Here is a 12,773-nt window from a genome sequence, read left to right as displayed (position 1 = left end):
AGGATGCGGGATGCGAATAAATCGACACATTACTATCCTGGCAAGACCAGAAACCGATCTCTCGACTGTATATCACCAAGCTCAAAAGGTAAATACAACCATTCATGAGAATATTGATTTCATTTCATAGCAGTCATACGTAATTACATTTTCGCGCGCAAAACCCTTAACCAAACAGCGCATCACCAAGACGAATGCTGACAGTCTTCGTCTGCGTGTAGTTCGCCAGCGCATCCTCACCGAGCTCACGTCCAATGCCAGACTCCTTGTACCCGCCGAACGGCATCTGGTGGTGCAGGGTGTTGTACGTGTTGACCCAGACGGTGCCGGCGCGGAGGGCGTTCGACACCTCGATCGCGGTGTTGAGGTTCTTGGTGTGGACGGCGGCGGCGAGGCCGTAGGTGGTGGCGTTGCCGAGCTTGATGGCCTCCTCCTTGGTCTTGAACTTGGCGATGGAGCAGACGGGGCCGAAGATCTCCTCCTGCACGATCTTCATGTCCTCGGTGACGTTGGAGAAGATGGTCGGCTCGATGAAGTAGCCCTTGTCGCCCATGCGCTTGCCGCCGGTCTCGACGGTGGCGCCGGCGTCTTTGCCGGCTTGGATGTACCTAGGGAGGAAGTGTTAATTTGAGAGCTTGGGGGAGGTGGAAGGGAGGTGGCGAGAGCTTACTCCATGATGCGGTCGAACTGGACCTTGGAGACCTGAGGGCCCTGGAAGGTGTCGGCGGCGAAGGGGTCGCCGACGACGTTCTTGGCCGCGCGCTCCTTGAACTTGGCGACGAACTTGTCGTAGATGCTCTCCTGGACGTAGATGCGGGAGCCGGCGCAGCAGCACTGACCGTGGTTGAAGAAGATGCCGAAGTTGACCCAGGAAATGGCGTTGTCGATGTCGGCGTCCTCGAAGACGATGTTGGGCGACTTGCCGCCGAGCTCGAGGGTGACCTTCTTCAGGTTGGAAGAGGCGGCGGCCTTGAGAATGGTGCGGCCGACGACGGTGGAGCCGGTGAAGGCGACCTTGTCGACGTCCATGTGGGAGGAGAGGGCGGCACCGGCGACCTTACCGAAACCGGAGATCACGTTGACGACACCAGGAGGGAAACCAGCCTCCTTGATGAGGGTGGCAGCAACGAGACCACCGAGAGGAGTCTGCTCGGCGGTCTTGAGGACGACGGTGTTACCGCAAGCAACGGCGGGGCCGATCTTCCATGCCCACATGAGCAGGGGGAAGTTCCAGGGAATGATCTGAGCGCAGACTGGAAGACATCAATCAGCAATTGCTCGTAAGAAAAGATTCCAACCAAGCCATCTCAAGCTCAGAAAGACAGCAACCAATACGTACCACCAATGGGCTCCTTCTTGATGTAGTTGAAAGTATCAGGGGTGGTGTCGACGACCTTGCCCTCGATCTTGTCGGCCCAGCCGCCGTAGTACCTCAGGCAGCCGACGCACATGCTGATGTCGACCTTGGCCATGGAGACGGCCTTGCCGTTGTCGAGCGACTCGACGGAGGCGAGCAGGTCGATGTTCTTCTCGAACAGGTCGGCGAGCTTGACCAGCAGCTTGCCGCGGTTCTCGGGCGTCTCTTTCCGCCACGGGCCCTCGAAGGCCTTGCGGGCGGCGGCGACGGCGATGTCGACATCCTTCTCGGTGGCCTCGTGCACGGAGGTGATGACGCTCTCGTCGGTCGGGTTGATGACCTCGAAGGTCTTGCCCTCGACGCCTTTGACGAACTCGTTGTTGATGAAGCTGGATTGGTGGGTTAGCGAGGCTGCTGCTGCTGCTGCTGCTGCTGCTGTTGCGGAGGCGGCGATCAATCTGATCGGTGGTGGCGTTTCTGGCTGCTTTGGCGAGGAGATCAGGAGACTTACAGGCCAGTCGGCTGTGTGTACTTGCCGGAGTGCGGCGTCTCGAGCTGGACGGAAGTCATTGTGGCGGGTGTGATTATGGGGGGTATCTCAAACAGGAAATCAAAGTGGCAGTCGTTAGGGAAGAGCACAGCGGACGTGTGTCTTATGAGGAGAAAGGAAGATCAGGGCAGCAATGGCCGAGGGTAGCGGGGTTAAGTAACGTCAAGCATCCACCTCGATGACACGGCCCACCGGGAGGAGTGGCAGACGGAGCAGGCCACAGCGCAGCGTCTGGCCTGGCGCGGCCGCCATGGCAGGCCGGGCGCGTGCCGGACTCCACTCGCCTGGTCGCGGTTGACGGCGGCTGGCGGCGCGACAGCACGACGGCGGGCGGTGAATGGCTGAATGGCTGCTCGGCCACGGGGATATCGAGTGTTGTGTCGTCTCTGGTGCTGCGCGAGGGCGGGGTGCGGGGAAAGCTCCCAGCGCGTGTGTGTGGGAGCAGCAGCCAGCGCCAGCTGTGCCCGCCGCCTGCCGCTTGCCTTACCCTACCAAAACCGCCCCGGCTGCCTCCTCTTCTCACCTCAGCCCGGTAGGTACATGCACGTCTAAACATACCTGCCTGCCTGAGACACCTTAGCCGCTGCGTTCGCATGAGCCGCCCTGTACATCCATCCATTTGTCCATCTGTCCATGCCGCCACCCAGCACTCCAACACTCCCCCAACCCACCAAAACACCCCAGCACAGCACAGCCCACACTTGCCCCCCATCCATCTCCACAGCCCACCAAAACCCTCGGCACGCTTTGTCGCGAGGGTCTCCCGTGCCCCCAAAACCCCCCGACCGCGAAACGCAGCCCAAGCGGGCAAGTGGGGTGACGTCTGCCTGCCCTCCCAGCTTCCCCGCGAGCCACACGAGCAGCGAGGGAACAGCAGCCGCCGAGCGCTTCTGGAACCTCGCCCTCGCGAACCCATGCTCCGATCGAGAGGGCGGATGACAAATGCGTGCACTCTACATAGTAGGTACCGTGCTCGCTGCTCGCTGCAGGGCGCTCCGAGGGAAACCCGACCGCTCGCGCAGTGATTGTCCGCGAGTCCTTCTCCAAACTCGATGGATCGAGCCACCGAGCCGTGTCGTTCGAAACGCACCCCTGCTCTGTGACGAGAAGGAGCTGCGGCATCGATCGGGTGCGCTCGCGACGCTGCTGGTGATGTGGCGTTGCGCCTTCAGAGGGATGGATGCTGCTCGATCCCTTACGACCGAGAAACCGCGACAGCTCTCTACCTACCGTAGCTAAGCTGGGCCGGGCGGCGGATCGGCGCAGGAATCTCGAGCGCGGGTCAGTGGGAATAAGGTAAGCCGCATGAGCTTGAAGGCTTGTATGCGCAGAGCTTCCCCGGTGCTGGGTGTTTGGTAATAGGGTGACGGAAGGAAGGAGCCGGGCTCTCGAAGCCAATCACTGAGGATACGACGTAGAGTTCGAGAGGGGGCTGAAAGTCTAAGATGGTCGAGCTGTTTGTGTACTGGAAAAAGGAACGGTTTTAGGTACTATCTCGTGCTCAAATTGGGAAAGACAGCTCTGTGTAAGCTCTACTGCTGCTGTGATTGAACGGGTGACCGTCGCCCGCCACGTTGTTGTTTACTACTACTGATGATGAGCTTTCGCACGCTAAAAGCGACTACTCCGTGAATTCCTTGCGCCTGCCTCCGGCGCGCCGTTTGTCCTCCACAGTCCCGGGGTTCGTCGCATTCTGCTTAGTGGTATTCCTACATGCCAATTGGAAAGAAAAAAAAAAGGAAAAAGTCGCCGTGGGACCGGCAGAGACGCTGTCGTTTCCGTCACCCGTCTCGCAGCCAAGGATGCAGGACGGTGTTGCCGATAGGTCCTCGCCTACTGGAAGAACGCTGCTTGCTCGCCTAAGAGATCTCGTCCATAGCGGCATCGTCGTTGGTGGCAGGAGCAGCCTGAGCGGTGCCGTTCGCAGCCGGGGCGGCGCCGTTGGGCTCACCACCGCCGAAGTAGTCCTGCATCTCAGCATCGAGCTGCTCGGCGGTCTTGGGCTTGGGCTTGCCAGCACGGCCGGACTTTTTCTTGTTGTTGCGGGCGTTCTTCGCGGTGCCCTCGGTGCCGTTGGCGGCGGGCTTGGCGGCCTTCGCGGCAGCGCCCTTCTTGCTCTCCTGAGCGGCGTTCTTCGGCTTACTTTGGGATTGTCAGTTCTGGAGTAAAGAAGTATGATGAGAGTACAGCTGAGACCTACGCAATGCGATCTCCGAGGCTCTTGGGAGCGGCAGCGGCCGGAACGTTGTTGGCGCCGAGAACGACTTCGATCTGGATGGAGTCAGTGCCTGGCGCGAAATATTATAGCAGCTGGGATGGCATACCCTCATGGCACGGTTGTCGACCTTGACACCATTGAGATCGCGCGCGGCCAGAGCGGCACTTCCTGGCTTGCTGAACACGATAGTTGCAGTGCCGCGGCTGCGGCCAGTCGGTCCGTAGGTAAGCATGACCTTCTTGACTGCACCGACAGACTTGCTGAAGTAGTCCTGAACGAATGCTCATGTCAGTTAATTCTGTGTGATATGGCTTCAAGCCCGTTCGCAAATGTTGACGCCGCGTAGCCGTGTCGAGTCGTGAAATAACCTCCGAACCAGTCGTCTCCAGAGTTACAGATTGTAAGAGAAGGCAGAGGCAATGATTAGTGAGCAGACAGCAGCGCGTGATTAATCCCAGCCTCACAACGGGCAGACATCCGATGGAACCACACGCAGGCTCTCCAGAATTTTCATCCCGGTCTCCGTCCATGTGTGCATTCCAAGAGCCCTCTGATCGCGAATCACCGCGAAATCGGATGTCGTGCGCTGGACTTGAGTTCCTTCGGAACTGCAACATTTCGCTTTGGAAATCCAGTCGCCGTAGCCATTAAGCCAAGCCGTGTAGTTCGTCCCCGAAAACGAATTTGCGTTGTACTCCATGCGAAAGAGTGTGCCAATGATCCATAATGTTGCCCAAATGGATGTACACGTGCTGTTCTGCTCACTGATCGTGCATGCTCTTCGCGACTCACTGCACCAAGAACGCGCGTGTGGGTGCCAGCCAACAGCGATTGTTCTGGTCTCTTGCAGGAGATAGTTCAGGTACGCTGGCTGCTCGGGAGTATCGCGCTTTGGCAAGCGGATTTGACTCGAATCGAGCAGAGGTCCATGTTCTGGCCGTAGAAGGCATCAGAAGGCGCAAGCGAAGGCCTCGTCCTCAAGAGGCTACGCGTTTCATTGCGCGGAAAGGTAGGTACGATCGGGAAACGTCGAGAAAAATCGCATGCCGCTCATCCGGTCCGAAAACATACCTTGATCTGCGATTCGTTCACATCGTCGGGCTGAAAAGTGTTAGCACTGCGCGAACAATGATGCAAGTGAGGTGTGACTTACAAGACCGCTGACGATGATCTTGCTGTCGCCAGTGGTGGGGACAGCCGGGGCAGCGGGTGCAGCAACCTTGGCGGCACGAGGAGCCTTGGTCTTCTTGGAGACACCGCCAGCCGGAGCAGCGGTGGCGGCAGCAGCCTTGACGGCAGCGGCGCGACGAGGGCCACGGCCGCGACCGGCGCGGGCGGGCTTGGTGTCCTTCATGATCTCGTCGAGAGACTGGTCGAGCTTTCCTTGTCCAGACATGTTGATGATAAGTGGTGGTTTCGTAGAAGTAGAAGGCTTGGTGAGATGCGCGCGAAGCTGATGCGATCGCTGGTTGAAGTTGATGATTTGTTGCGAAAAGCAAAGGTGAGGGCGTGAGGCTGCCTGTTGAGGAGTGATCGGCAGTGAGTTGGCAGTGGTGATGACCGAAGGTCGAAGAATGGCACGATCAGAAGACGAGATGCGCGCGCGATGGCAGTTTGAGAACGCGTGCCGATGGGAGAAGCACTGTTGTTGAGAGTGTGATGGGTGGAGGTTGATGTTGTGGAGTGGTGGGAGCAGGCGATCTGGCGCGACGCGGCGAAAGGAGGCTGCGCCCTGGAAGCTGCCTGGCCGGGCCGCATGAGTCAAAACACGGCAGCTTGGCCGAGACGCCTCACTTCACTGATGCGGCAGACATGGAAGAAAGGATCATTCTCTTTTTAATTCAGAAGCAAGCTCGCAACAACCGAATTGTGCATTTCGCAGATATGCGTGAAGCATCTAAAATCGGTGCGATTCAATTGTTACCATAAATGTCTCCCTTAGCATGTAAACTCCCGTGTGGCTCTATGTTCTGCACCAACGTTTGTACAATTCACGGACCCTTTGATGAAAGAGCATATCTCCTCTGTAGAGAGCAAGTAAATGCTCAACATTATGGTGCAGTGGCCAAGATCACCAAAGATTATTGACATCAAATACTTCAGAGCGTGCTATCGTATTTCGTCGACGAGACATGGGAAACGACGAGTTCATACGCACAAAAATCACGAACATAAGCCCGTCGATAGGACGCTCATTCGCTTGAGAAATTTTCCAAGCGTCGAGCGATTGTATCAAAACTCCCTCTCATCGGATACTAGACATCTATGTAGCATCAGGATCACTAGAGCACAACAACAATCACATGCCACCTCGTCGAACCTTCCTTCCCAAAACCTCACTCACCGCAAGCTGCCCCACTGCCCTTCCTTCCCGCTTGCCTCACATCACAACCACCCCAACCTTCTCCAAACACTCAACCCACCTGCACCCACCCTCCTCCCGACCGGGCATCCCGCCACAATGCCCCCCAAAGTCCTCCAAAAATCCTCCAACCCCACCCCCTCCTCCTCCGGCGGTGGGGGCGGCGTGCTCCCCATCCCCGCCTCCGCCCGCGCCCCTCCACCCCCCAAACCGCCCACGGCGCGCCTCAAGCTCGAAATCCGCCGCCTCCCGCCCGGCCTCACGCTCTCCGAGTTCGAAGAGACGCTCGGCGACGACTGGAAGCTGAACGCCGGGCGCGTCGACTGGCGCGAGTTCCGGGCCGGCAAGCCCAAGAGCGCGCACAAGATGCCGGAGCTGGGGCGGTGCTACGTGCACGTGCTGAACGAGACGCTGGTGCGGGAGTTCGAGGCGCGGTTTCTGGCCGTCGCGTTTAGGGATAAGGCGGGGACGTGGAAGGGCGTGGGCGCGGCGCCGACGCTGGGCTTCGCGATGAACCAGCGCGTGCCGCTTGCGCAGGGAAGGCAGAGGCCAAGGGCGGATAACAGGCAGGGCACGATTGATCAGGACGCGGAGTATATGGCTTTTCTGGAGGCGGAGACGCAGCCGATTCCGAAGGCGGCGGCGATTGATAGTGCGGGGGCGGGAGGGGAGAAGAAGGATGAGGATGGCGGGAAAGTGAAGAGCACGCCGTTGATTGAGGATTTGAGGGAGAGGAAGGCAAACAAGGCGAAAGCGGCAGCGAGTAAGGCGGAGAAGGCAGAGAGGAAGGGCAAGGGCGATGGGAAGGGACAGCAGGCGGATGAAGGGAATGCGAAGGCGGCTGGGGGCAAAAAGGGTGAGAAGGGCAAGCAGCAGGAGCAGAATGCTAAAGAGGGTGGAAAGGGTGGGAGCAAGCAGGGTGGAAAGCAAGCACAGAATGCTGCTGCGGCGACCGCTGCTAGTAGTAACGCATCGCAAAAGGCCGCGCAAACGCCTGCTAAGGGCAAGCGAGGAGCAGGCCAGCAGAACGCAAAAGCAGCCGCCAACAACGCCGCTGCTGCTCAACCACAGCAGCAACAGCAGCAGCAGCAGAACCCACCGGCGAACCAAGCCGGACAGCGTGGACAGGCCCAGAGACAGCGAGGTAACAACGCCGAAGGAATCAAGAAGATGCTGCAGAAAGACCTTGGAATCCGACCCAAAGCCGCCGGAAACCAGCAGTCAGGAGGTGCCGGAGAGAAGGCAGCGAACGACACGAATAACAACAAGCAACCGCCCACGCAGCCGAAGAACTCGTCTCCGGCTCCGCAATCCAACAAGCAGCAGCAAAACCAGCAGAATCAACAACAGTCCACTGGTCCACCTAAAGCCTACCTCAAGCATGCAAACCCGAGCCAAGGCATGACGGAGATTTTGATCCAGCAAGCGCTCGCGCAGTTTGGCGAAATGAACAATGTCACGATCGATCCGAGGAAAGGAACGGCCATTGCAGTCTTCAAAACGCAAGAGGGCCTTAAGAAGGCGGTCGAGGCGAAGAAAGTTCCCGTGGCGAAGGGTGCTGTGGAAGTGATTGAGTTCAGAGATAGAGGAGCTGGTGGAGGTGGCGGCGGAGGTAGCAGCGGTGGAGGAGGGGGTGGAGGATCTGGAGGCGGTGGTGGTGGTGGTCGTGGCGGGTTCAGAGGTGGTCGTGGCGGGAGGCGTGGTCAGGCGAACAATGCTGGTGGCGGCAACGCGGGTGCAAATGCCGCCAAAGGAGGAGCGCAGACTGCACCGGCTGGCTGAGATTGAGACGGTGTAACATTCTCACAATGTCGCGATAACAGAGACGCCGGTGAAGGACTGGCCTCGCACCGAAAGCAGAAAGTCCTAAACTGCATTGGCTCGAGTCGACTATTCGTCCGCACATATGGATCTCATAGCACTCCTGAGACCTGGGACCAAACGACAAGGCAAACGCTGGACTAGGTCACTTAGCAGACTGAGAGCATGGCGCGAGGATTCAACCTTCAACCAGAACCGCGCAAGCCGCGCAAGATATTAGCGTAGCACGTCTCCAGAGTCAGACTAAGCTTGCTCTAGAATACATCGCCACGACGCTCAACTGTATGCAGCAGTCTACTAAATCTGTATACTCGAAGCTTTTCCGCCCCGTGGTATTCTCACTTCTATCCTATATCGCTCTAATGCCATCTCCATCTACACCTCAATGCCAAACCTCGCATAGTCGAACCCCTCCAACGTGTTCAGCAACACGCCCCACCCATCACCCTCCTCACCTGGTGCTCCCTTCTTAACCTCCCCATCAGCCTTCGCAACCCCCAAACTCTCGTTCTTCTCCTCAACCTCCTTATGCTCCCCCATCAACCCCGCCAACACCCTCTCCTCCCTCCCCTTATACTCCTTCAACAGCTCCGGATGCGGGCACCAAACAACCTGCATCCCCGCGCGCCTCCCCGCCTCAACGCCCGGCACCGAGTCCTCGAAAACAAGACACTCCTCGGGCAAGATATCCTTCTTCTCGCCCGCCAGCCGCCGCCGCGCATTCACCGTCTCCAGCGCGAGCAGGTAAATGTCCGGCGCCGGCTTGCCCCGCCCCTTCGGGATCCGCGCGTCGTCGCCCAGGACCCTGTTCTCCTGCCGGAAGTCCTCGAACAGGTGCTGCAGGTGCGCCGTCTTCAGCTCGAAGTTCGCCCTGTGCGAGCTCGTCGCGAGCGCCATCTCCACCTTGCCCTCGCGCTGCGCTTTGCCCAGTTTCTGCAAGAGGTCTTCGACGCCCGGCAGCGGCGCCGCGGACGGGAAGTGCTTGCGCTGCAGCACGGTCTGCTTCGCGAGGTACTCCTCGCGAGAGCAGGGGAGCTGTGCCCACTGGAAGAAGATGTCGGAGGCGGCGGGGCCGGGGCGGCCTTGCAGTTGGGCTTTGATGGACCAGGGGAGGGCGGGCTTGTTGAATTCGGCGAGGAGGGTGTTGGTGCAGATGGAGTAGAGGTCTTCGGTGTCGAGGAGCAGGCCGTCCATGTCGAAGAGGCAGGCGAGGATGGGGGGTGGGGTTGGGGCCATGGTGGGTGGGTTGGTATTTGGAAAATGACTGGGCATGTGCTGGTGAGGCTGAAATTTGCTGTCGTTGAAACGATGGTTGATGTGTATATCGAATTTGTTCTAGTGACTGAAAAGTGACTTCAAAAGAATGCGTGAGTTCACAGACCTGAGTCAAACGTTGGTGAAGATGTCGATTGCGGACTAGCGAATGGTGGGGTCTGGAGACTTTTTAGCGGAGACGTCACCGTGCGTTGCTGGGCTGAAAGGTGGGATGGGAACGTTTGACAGGGACCGAGGCTATCACGACCAAGTCTCACGCGTGCCTGGAGATTCAACCTGGCCTCGCCTTGAGCCTCAGGGGCTTGATTAGACGGATGTTTGCTATGTATAGAATGCTAAGGAAATGCATGCCAATCATGTAATAGATGGAATGATGTAAGTGCATGTTACGCACCGAACCCCACAGTCAGCAGAGGAACGATAACTGCCTAGCACTCCATGAAGACGCGAAATCATCACATCCATGTGGGCCCGCATCAAACCGCCCCGCCGTCTCACAGACATTGAAGCCGCCATGGACCGCGCCGGAGTTCAGGACGAGATCAGGATGTCAAGTGACGCGCGACGTTGGGCGGGCAAGACGGACGGGGCGGACCACCGTTTGACGGGTGGGTTTCAGGGCAACTCTGGTGGGAGAGGAGGGTGGGCGAGAGGCGGCGAAGATCAGGCGAAGATATACCTCCCGCGCTGAGCCTCAGGCCGGCCGACCCCTCACCACCACCCGTTCGGCGCACGCGCAGGCGAGGCGCGCGCTGACCGGGGCGCGTCGCTAAACCTGCCGGCCAATGACGGGGGCTCGTTTGACACGCTGCCGATTGCAACCACATCAACCGACGTCTTCACTTCCGACCCATCGCGCGCGTGAACGATAGAAGATGAGAGCCCCGCGTGCCCCGCTATCGTGCCGCATTGTTGTGAGGTAGGGTAAGCATCTTGTTGGGATGTGGGTATATGAGCGGGTTGGTATATAGAGGCCTGCGCTATACCACTCCGTCTTCGTGGGTGGCGACGTTCTTCATTCCTGCAGCCGCTTCCATTCCTTCTGTGGCAGGGAACTGTCTCACATCCTGTCTTGCATCGTTTGCGATACTGCTTCGAAGAATCAACCAGGTCGATAGAGACACGACTGTCTGTTGCCACCACGACAACCAGACACCAAGCAACATGAACACCACGTCATTCCTCCTGACAGGCCGGCCAGCCGACATGTTTGCGATCATCTCACCCGTCGCCAAGTCGTCGACGACACCGGCATCCTCGCCCTCCTCTTCGCCCCGACTCCGGCCCCGCCATCTGCGTCGCACGTCCAGCGACTCCACCGGCTGGTATCTCGACGCCGATACACCCTCGCTGAAAGACTTCGAAAAGCGAGCGCAAACTCTCGTCAAACGAATCGAGAAGTTCCTGAGCCGCTGCGCGACGAACGTGGTCATGGGCCTCATGAGCCCGGCGGCTGTCGCCCTATTCCTGTTCAACCCGATCACGCTCGTCCTTCTGATCGTGTTGCTCATCGCCATGATTGGCTGGAAGTGAGAACGCCGGATACCGCACAAGAAACACAACATTAAGCCAGCCTCTGAGCTGCCGAACCATTCGAGCGTCACAAGGCCAGAGCTGTTTCAGGATCATCTCGACGAAAAGAAGAACGCATTCCCTTCACGATCCTTCTTCCCACCCTCGGAATAATCCTTTGCTGGATCGAAGTCTTCCCACACACTCATGGGGTAGATGTGTTTGTTCTTCTCATACCAGCGACGGTCCACGACCTTGATCAAAGACGGGTCGCGATCGAATCCTTCCAACTCGGAGTCTGGGATGGCGGGAGGCTGGTCTTTCAGTTCGTCGGCGGTCAACAAGCCGCTTTTGGGCTCCGGCACATCGGCCGTAGGTAATGACCCGTCCGCAGAGGGGATGAGGTGCTTTGGTGTCGCGGCCGTTGGTTCGGAAGAGAAGGGGAACAGAACGCCGTTGTAGCCGGCAGATTTGTTGAGGATGAGCGTGTGGAAGTCGAGATGCTGCACATAAACTCCGTTAGCGTTTGCACATATACACCAATAGACAAGCAGATCATGCCCATCAATGTCAACACTCACATGCGGCACCATCATATCCCCCACAACAACCATCATATCATCCACCCCAATCCTCGCCCACTCTCTCCTCCTCGCCCCCAACCCCGCAGGCCCTTCTCCCCTCTCTCCGAGCTCAATCCCGACTTTCCTCGCCCTCTCCAAAAACAACCAAACAAAATCCCCCTTCTTCAGCCGCACTTTCCCACCAGCCATCTCCTTCGCCTCGAAAAACACAAACAGCAGCGCAAACTCCGTCGCCCGCACCGCCTCGTTCGTGAGCAGGTACTGCTTGCGCAGCGTCTCTTTCAGCGACGCCTCGCGCGCGAGCGATGCTTTCGTCTGCGCTTTGGCTTGCACGGCGACGGCGCTGTTGGGTTTGAGGCGCTTTTTGATCGCCGTTGTGGGTTGTTGCGATTCGTCTTCCTCGCCATCTTCGTTACCGCCGGCGGTTTTGCTCACGACGCCGCGACCCTTCACTCCCCCTCCTCCCACTTTCTCCCCATCGTCCCCGTTCTCTTCCTCATCCTCCCCTCCAAACGACAACCCAATCCCCTTCGCCTTCCCCTTCTTCCGCTTCTTAAACCCCGCCGCTGCAGCAGCTTGAGGCGTCTGTTCTCTGCGCTTTCGCCCATCAGCCCTTCAATTTCCCCAAAAAAAACTAAGAAATGCTTTGGAGCGACAGGACTCACCGACTCGAACTCGTCTCGCCCGGCGTGCTAGTCCCACTGCTCTGCTCGATCGCCTCGGCGCGGCGTTTGCGGAAATCGGACAGGTGCACCAGCCCGACGGTTTGTTGCTTGAGGAGGTCTTCGGCGGTGTGCGTGGAAGAGGCGAAGCGGTTTTCGTGCGGGTCGGACATTGTGTGGAGTTTCCTGCTCCTGAATTGGAGCAATTGAAAAAAAGGCTATGGAGAAGAAAGAAGGTGAAGAGATAAAATGTTACTTTTGGAGATCGCGAAACGCGGTTTGGCTGCGCGCACGTAAGTTCGCGTTTGGTGAAGCTCCCCGCGGAGGGAACGACGTCACGCTTCGAGGTCGTGCATGTGAAGGTGGGAAACATTTTGGGCTGGCGTCTCGTCTGACAAGACTATCGCCTGAGGATTCTCTTGCCAAAACACG

General features: G+C 58.4%; 6 protein-coding genes across 6 annotated transcripts; 2 read left to right on the top strand and 4 right to left on the bottom strand.

Annotated features, from left to right (window-relative positions):
• Positions 1-101: 101 nt before the first annotated feature.
• CLAH10_0 (Aldehyde dehydrogenase) lies at positions 102-2,140 on the bottom strand. The gene is made up of 4 exons (XM_069376728.1): positions 1,869-2,140; positions 1,340-1,746; positions 671-1,253; positions 102-608 (listed from the first exon to the last, which is right to left on the bottom strand). Exons 1-4 carry the CDS (start codon positions 1,925-1,927, stop codon positions 167-169), a joined length of 1,491 nt encoding a protein of 496 aa, XP_069227179.1. The 5' UTR covers positions 1,928-2,140; the 3' UTR covers positions 102-166.
• A 1,248-nt stretch (positions 2,141-3,388) lies between these two features.
• WHR41_08123 (uncharacterized protein) lies at positions 3,389-5,810 on the bottom strand. Its single transcript, XM_069376727.1, has 5 exons — positions 5,279-5,810; positions 5,197-5,226; positions 4,232-4,396; positions 4,108-4,178; positions 3,389-4,049 (listed from the first exon to the last, which is right to left on the bottom strand). The coding sequence occupies exons 1-5, from the start codon at positions 5,519-5,521 to the stop codon at positions 3,767-3,769; spliced, it is 792 nt and encodes a 263-aa protein (XP_069227133.1). The 5' UTR covers positions 5,522-5,810; the 3' UTR covers positions 3,389-3,766.
• A 776-nt stretch (positions 5,811-6,586) lies between these two features.
• Positions 6,587-8,269, top strand: WHR41_08122 (uncharacterized protein; the record flags this gene model as incomplete). The annotated part of the gene is made up of 1 exon (XM_069376726.1): positions 6,587-8,269. One exon carries the CDS (start codon positions 6,587-6,589, stop codon positions 8,267-8,269), a length of 1,683 nt encoding a protein of 560 aa, XP_069227134.1.
• A 414-nt stretch (positions 8,270-8,683) lies between these two features.
• Positions 8,684-9,544, bottom strand: WHR41_08121 (uncharacterized protein; the record flags this gene model as incomplete). Its single annotated transcript, XM_069376725.1, has 1 exon — positions 8,684-9,544. One exon carries the CDS (start codon positions 9,542-9,544, stop codon positions 8,684-8,686), a length of 861 nt encoding a protein of 286 aa, XP_069227131.1.
• A 1,245-nt stretch (positions 9,545-10,789) lies between these two features.
• Positions 10,790-11,116, top strand: WHR41_08120 (uncharacterized protein; the record flags this gene model as incomplete). Its single annotated transcript, XM_069376724.1, has 1 exon — positions 10,790-11,116. One exon carries the CDS (start codon positions 10,790-10,792, stop codon positions 11,114-11,116), a length of 327 nt encoding a protein of 108 aa, XP_069227132.1.
• A 92-nt stretch (positions 11,117-11,208) lies between these two features.
• WHR41_08119 (uncharacterized protein) lies at positions 11,209-12,514 on the bottom strand (the record flags this gene model as incomplete). Its single annotated transcript, XM_069376723.1, has 3 exons — positions 11,209-11,598; positions 11,677-12,271; positions 12,345-12,514. 3 exons carry the CDS (start codon positions 12,512-12,514, stop codon positions 11,209-11,211), a joined length of 1,155 nt encoding a protein of 384 aa, XP_069227163.1.
• Positions 12,515-12,773: the final 259 nt, after the last annotated feature.

The sequence above is a fragment of the Cladosporium halotolerans genome (genome assembly GCF_011745625.1).
Source record: "Cladosporium halotolerans strain TM138-S3 chromosome Unknown Sca29, whole genome shotgun sequence".
In the NCBI taxonomy this organism is placed as follows: domain Eukaryota; kingdom Fungi; phylum Ascomycota; class Dothideomycetes; order Cladosporiales; family Cladosporiaceae; genus Cladosporium; species Cladosporium halotolerans.
Note: the sequence above shows the minus strand (reverse complement) of the source record. Positions and strands in the feature narration are given on the sequence as shown.

Bases quoted from the DNA above. Each gene is read 5' to 3' on its own strand.
- CLAH10_0 (XM_069376728.1), bottom strand. From the start codon at position 1,927: ATGACTTCCGTCCAGCTCGAGACGCCGCACTCCGGCAAGTACACACAG. The intron at 1,747-1,868 runs GTAAGTCTCCTG...CCACCAATCCAG, and splicing joins TACACACAGCCGACTGGCCT to CTTCATCAACAACGAGTTCG. The intron at 609-670 runs GTAAGCTCTCGC...CTTCCTCCCTAG, and splicing joins CAGTTCGACCGCATCATGGA to GTACATCCAAGCCGGCAAAG.
- WHR41_08123 (XM_069376727.1), bottom strand. From the start codon at position 5,521: ATGTCTGGACAAGGAAAGCTCGACCAGTCTCTCGACGAGATCATGAAG. The intron at 4,397-5,196 runs GTATGTTTTCGG...GCATTCGTTCAG, and splicing joins TGAACGAATCGCAGATCAAG to GACTACTTCAGCAAGTCTGT. The intron at 4,050-4,107 runs GTAGGTCTCAGC...ACAATCCCAAAG, and splicing joins AGCCTCGGAGATCGCATTGC to TAAGCCGAAGAACGCCGCTC.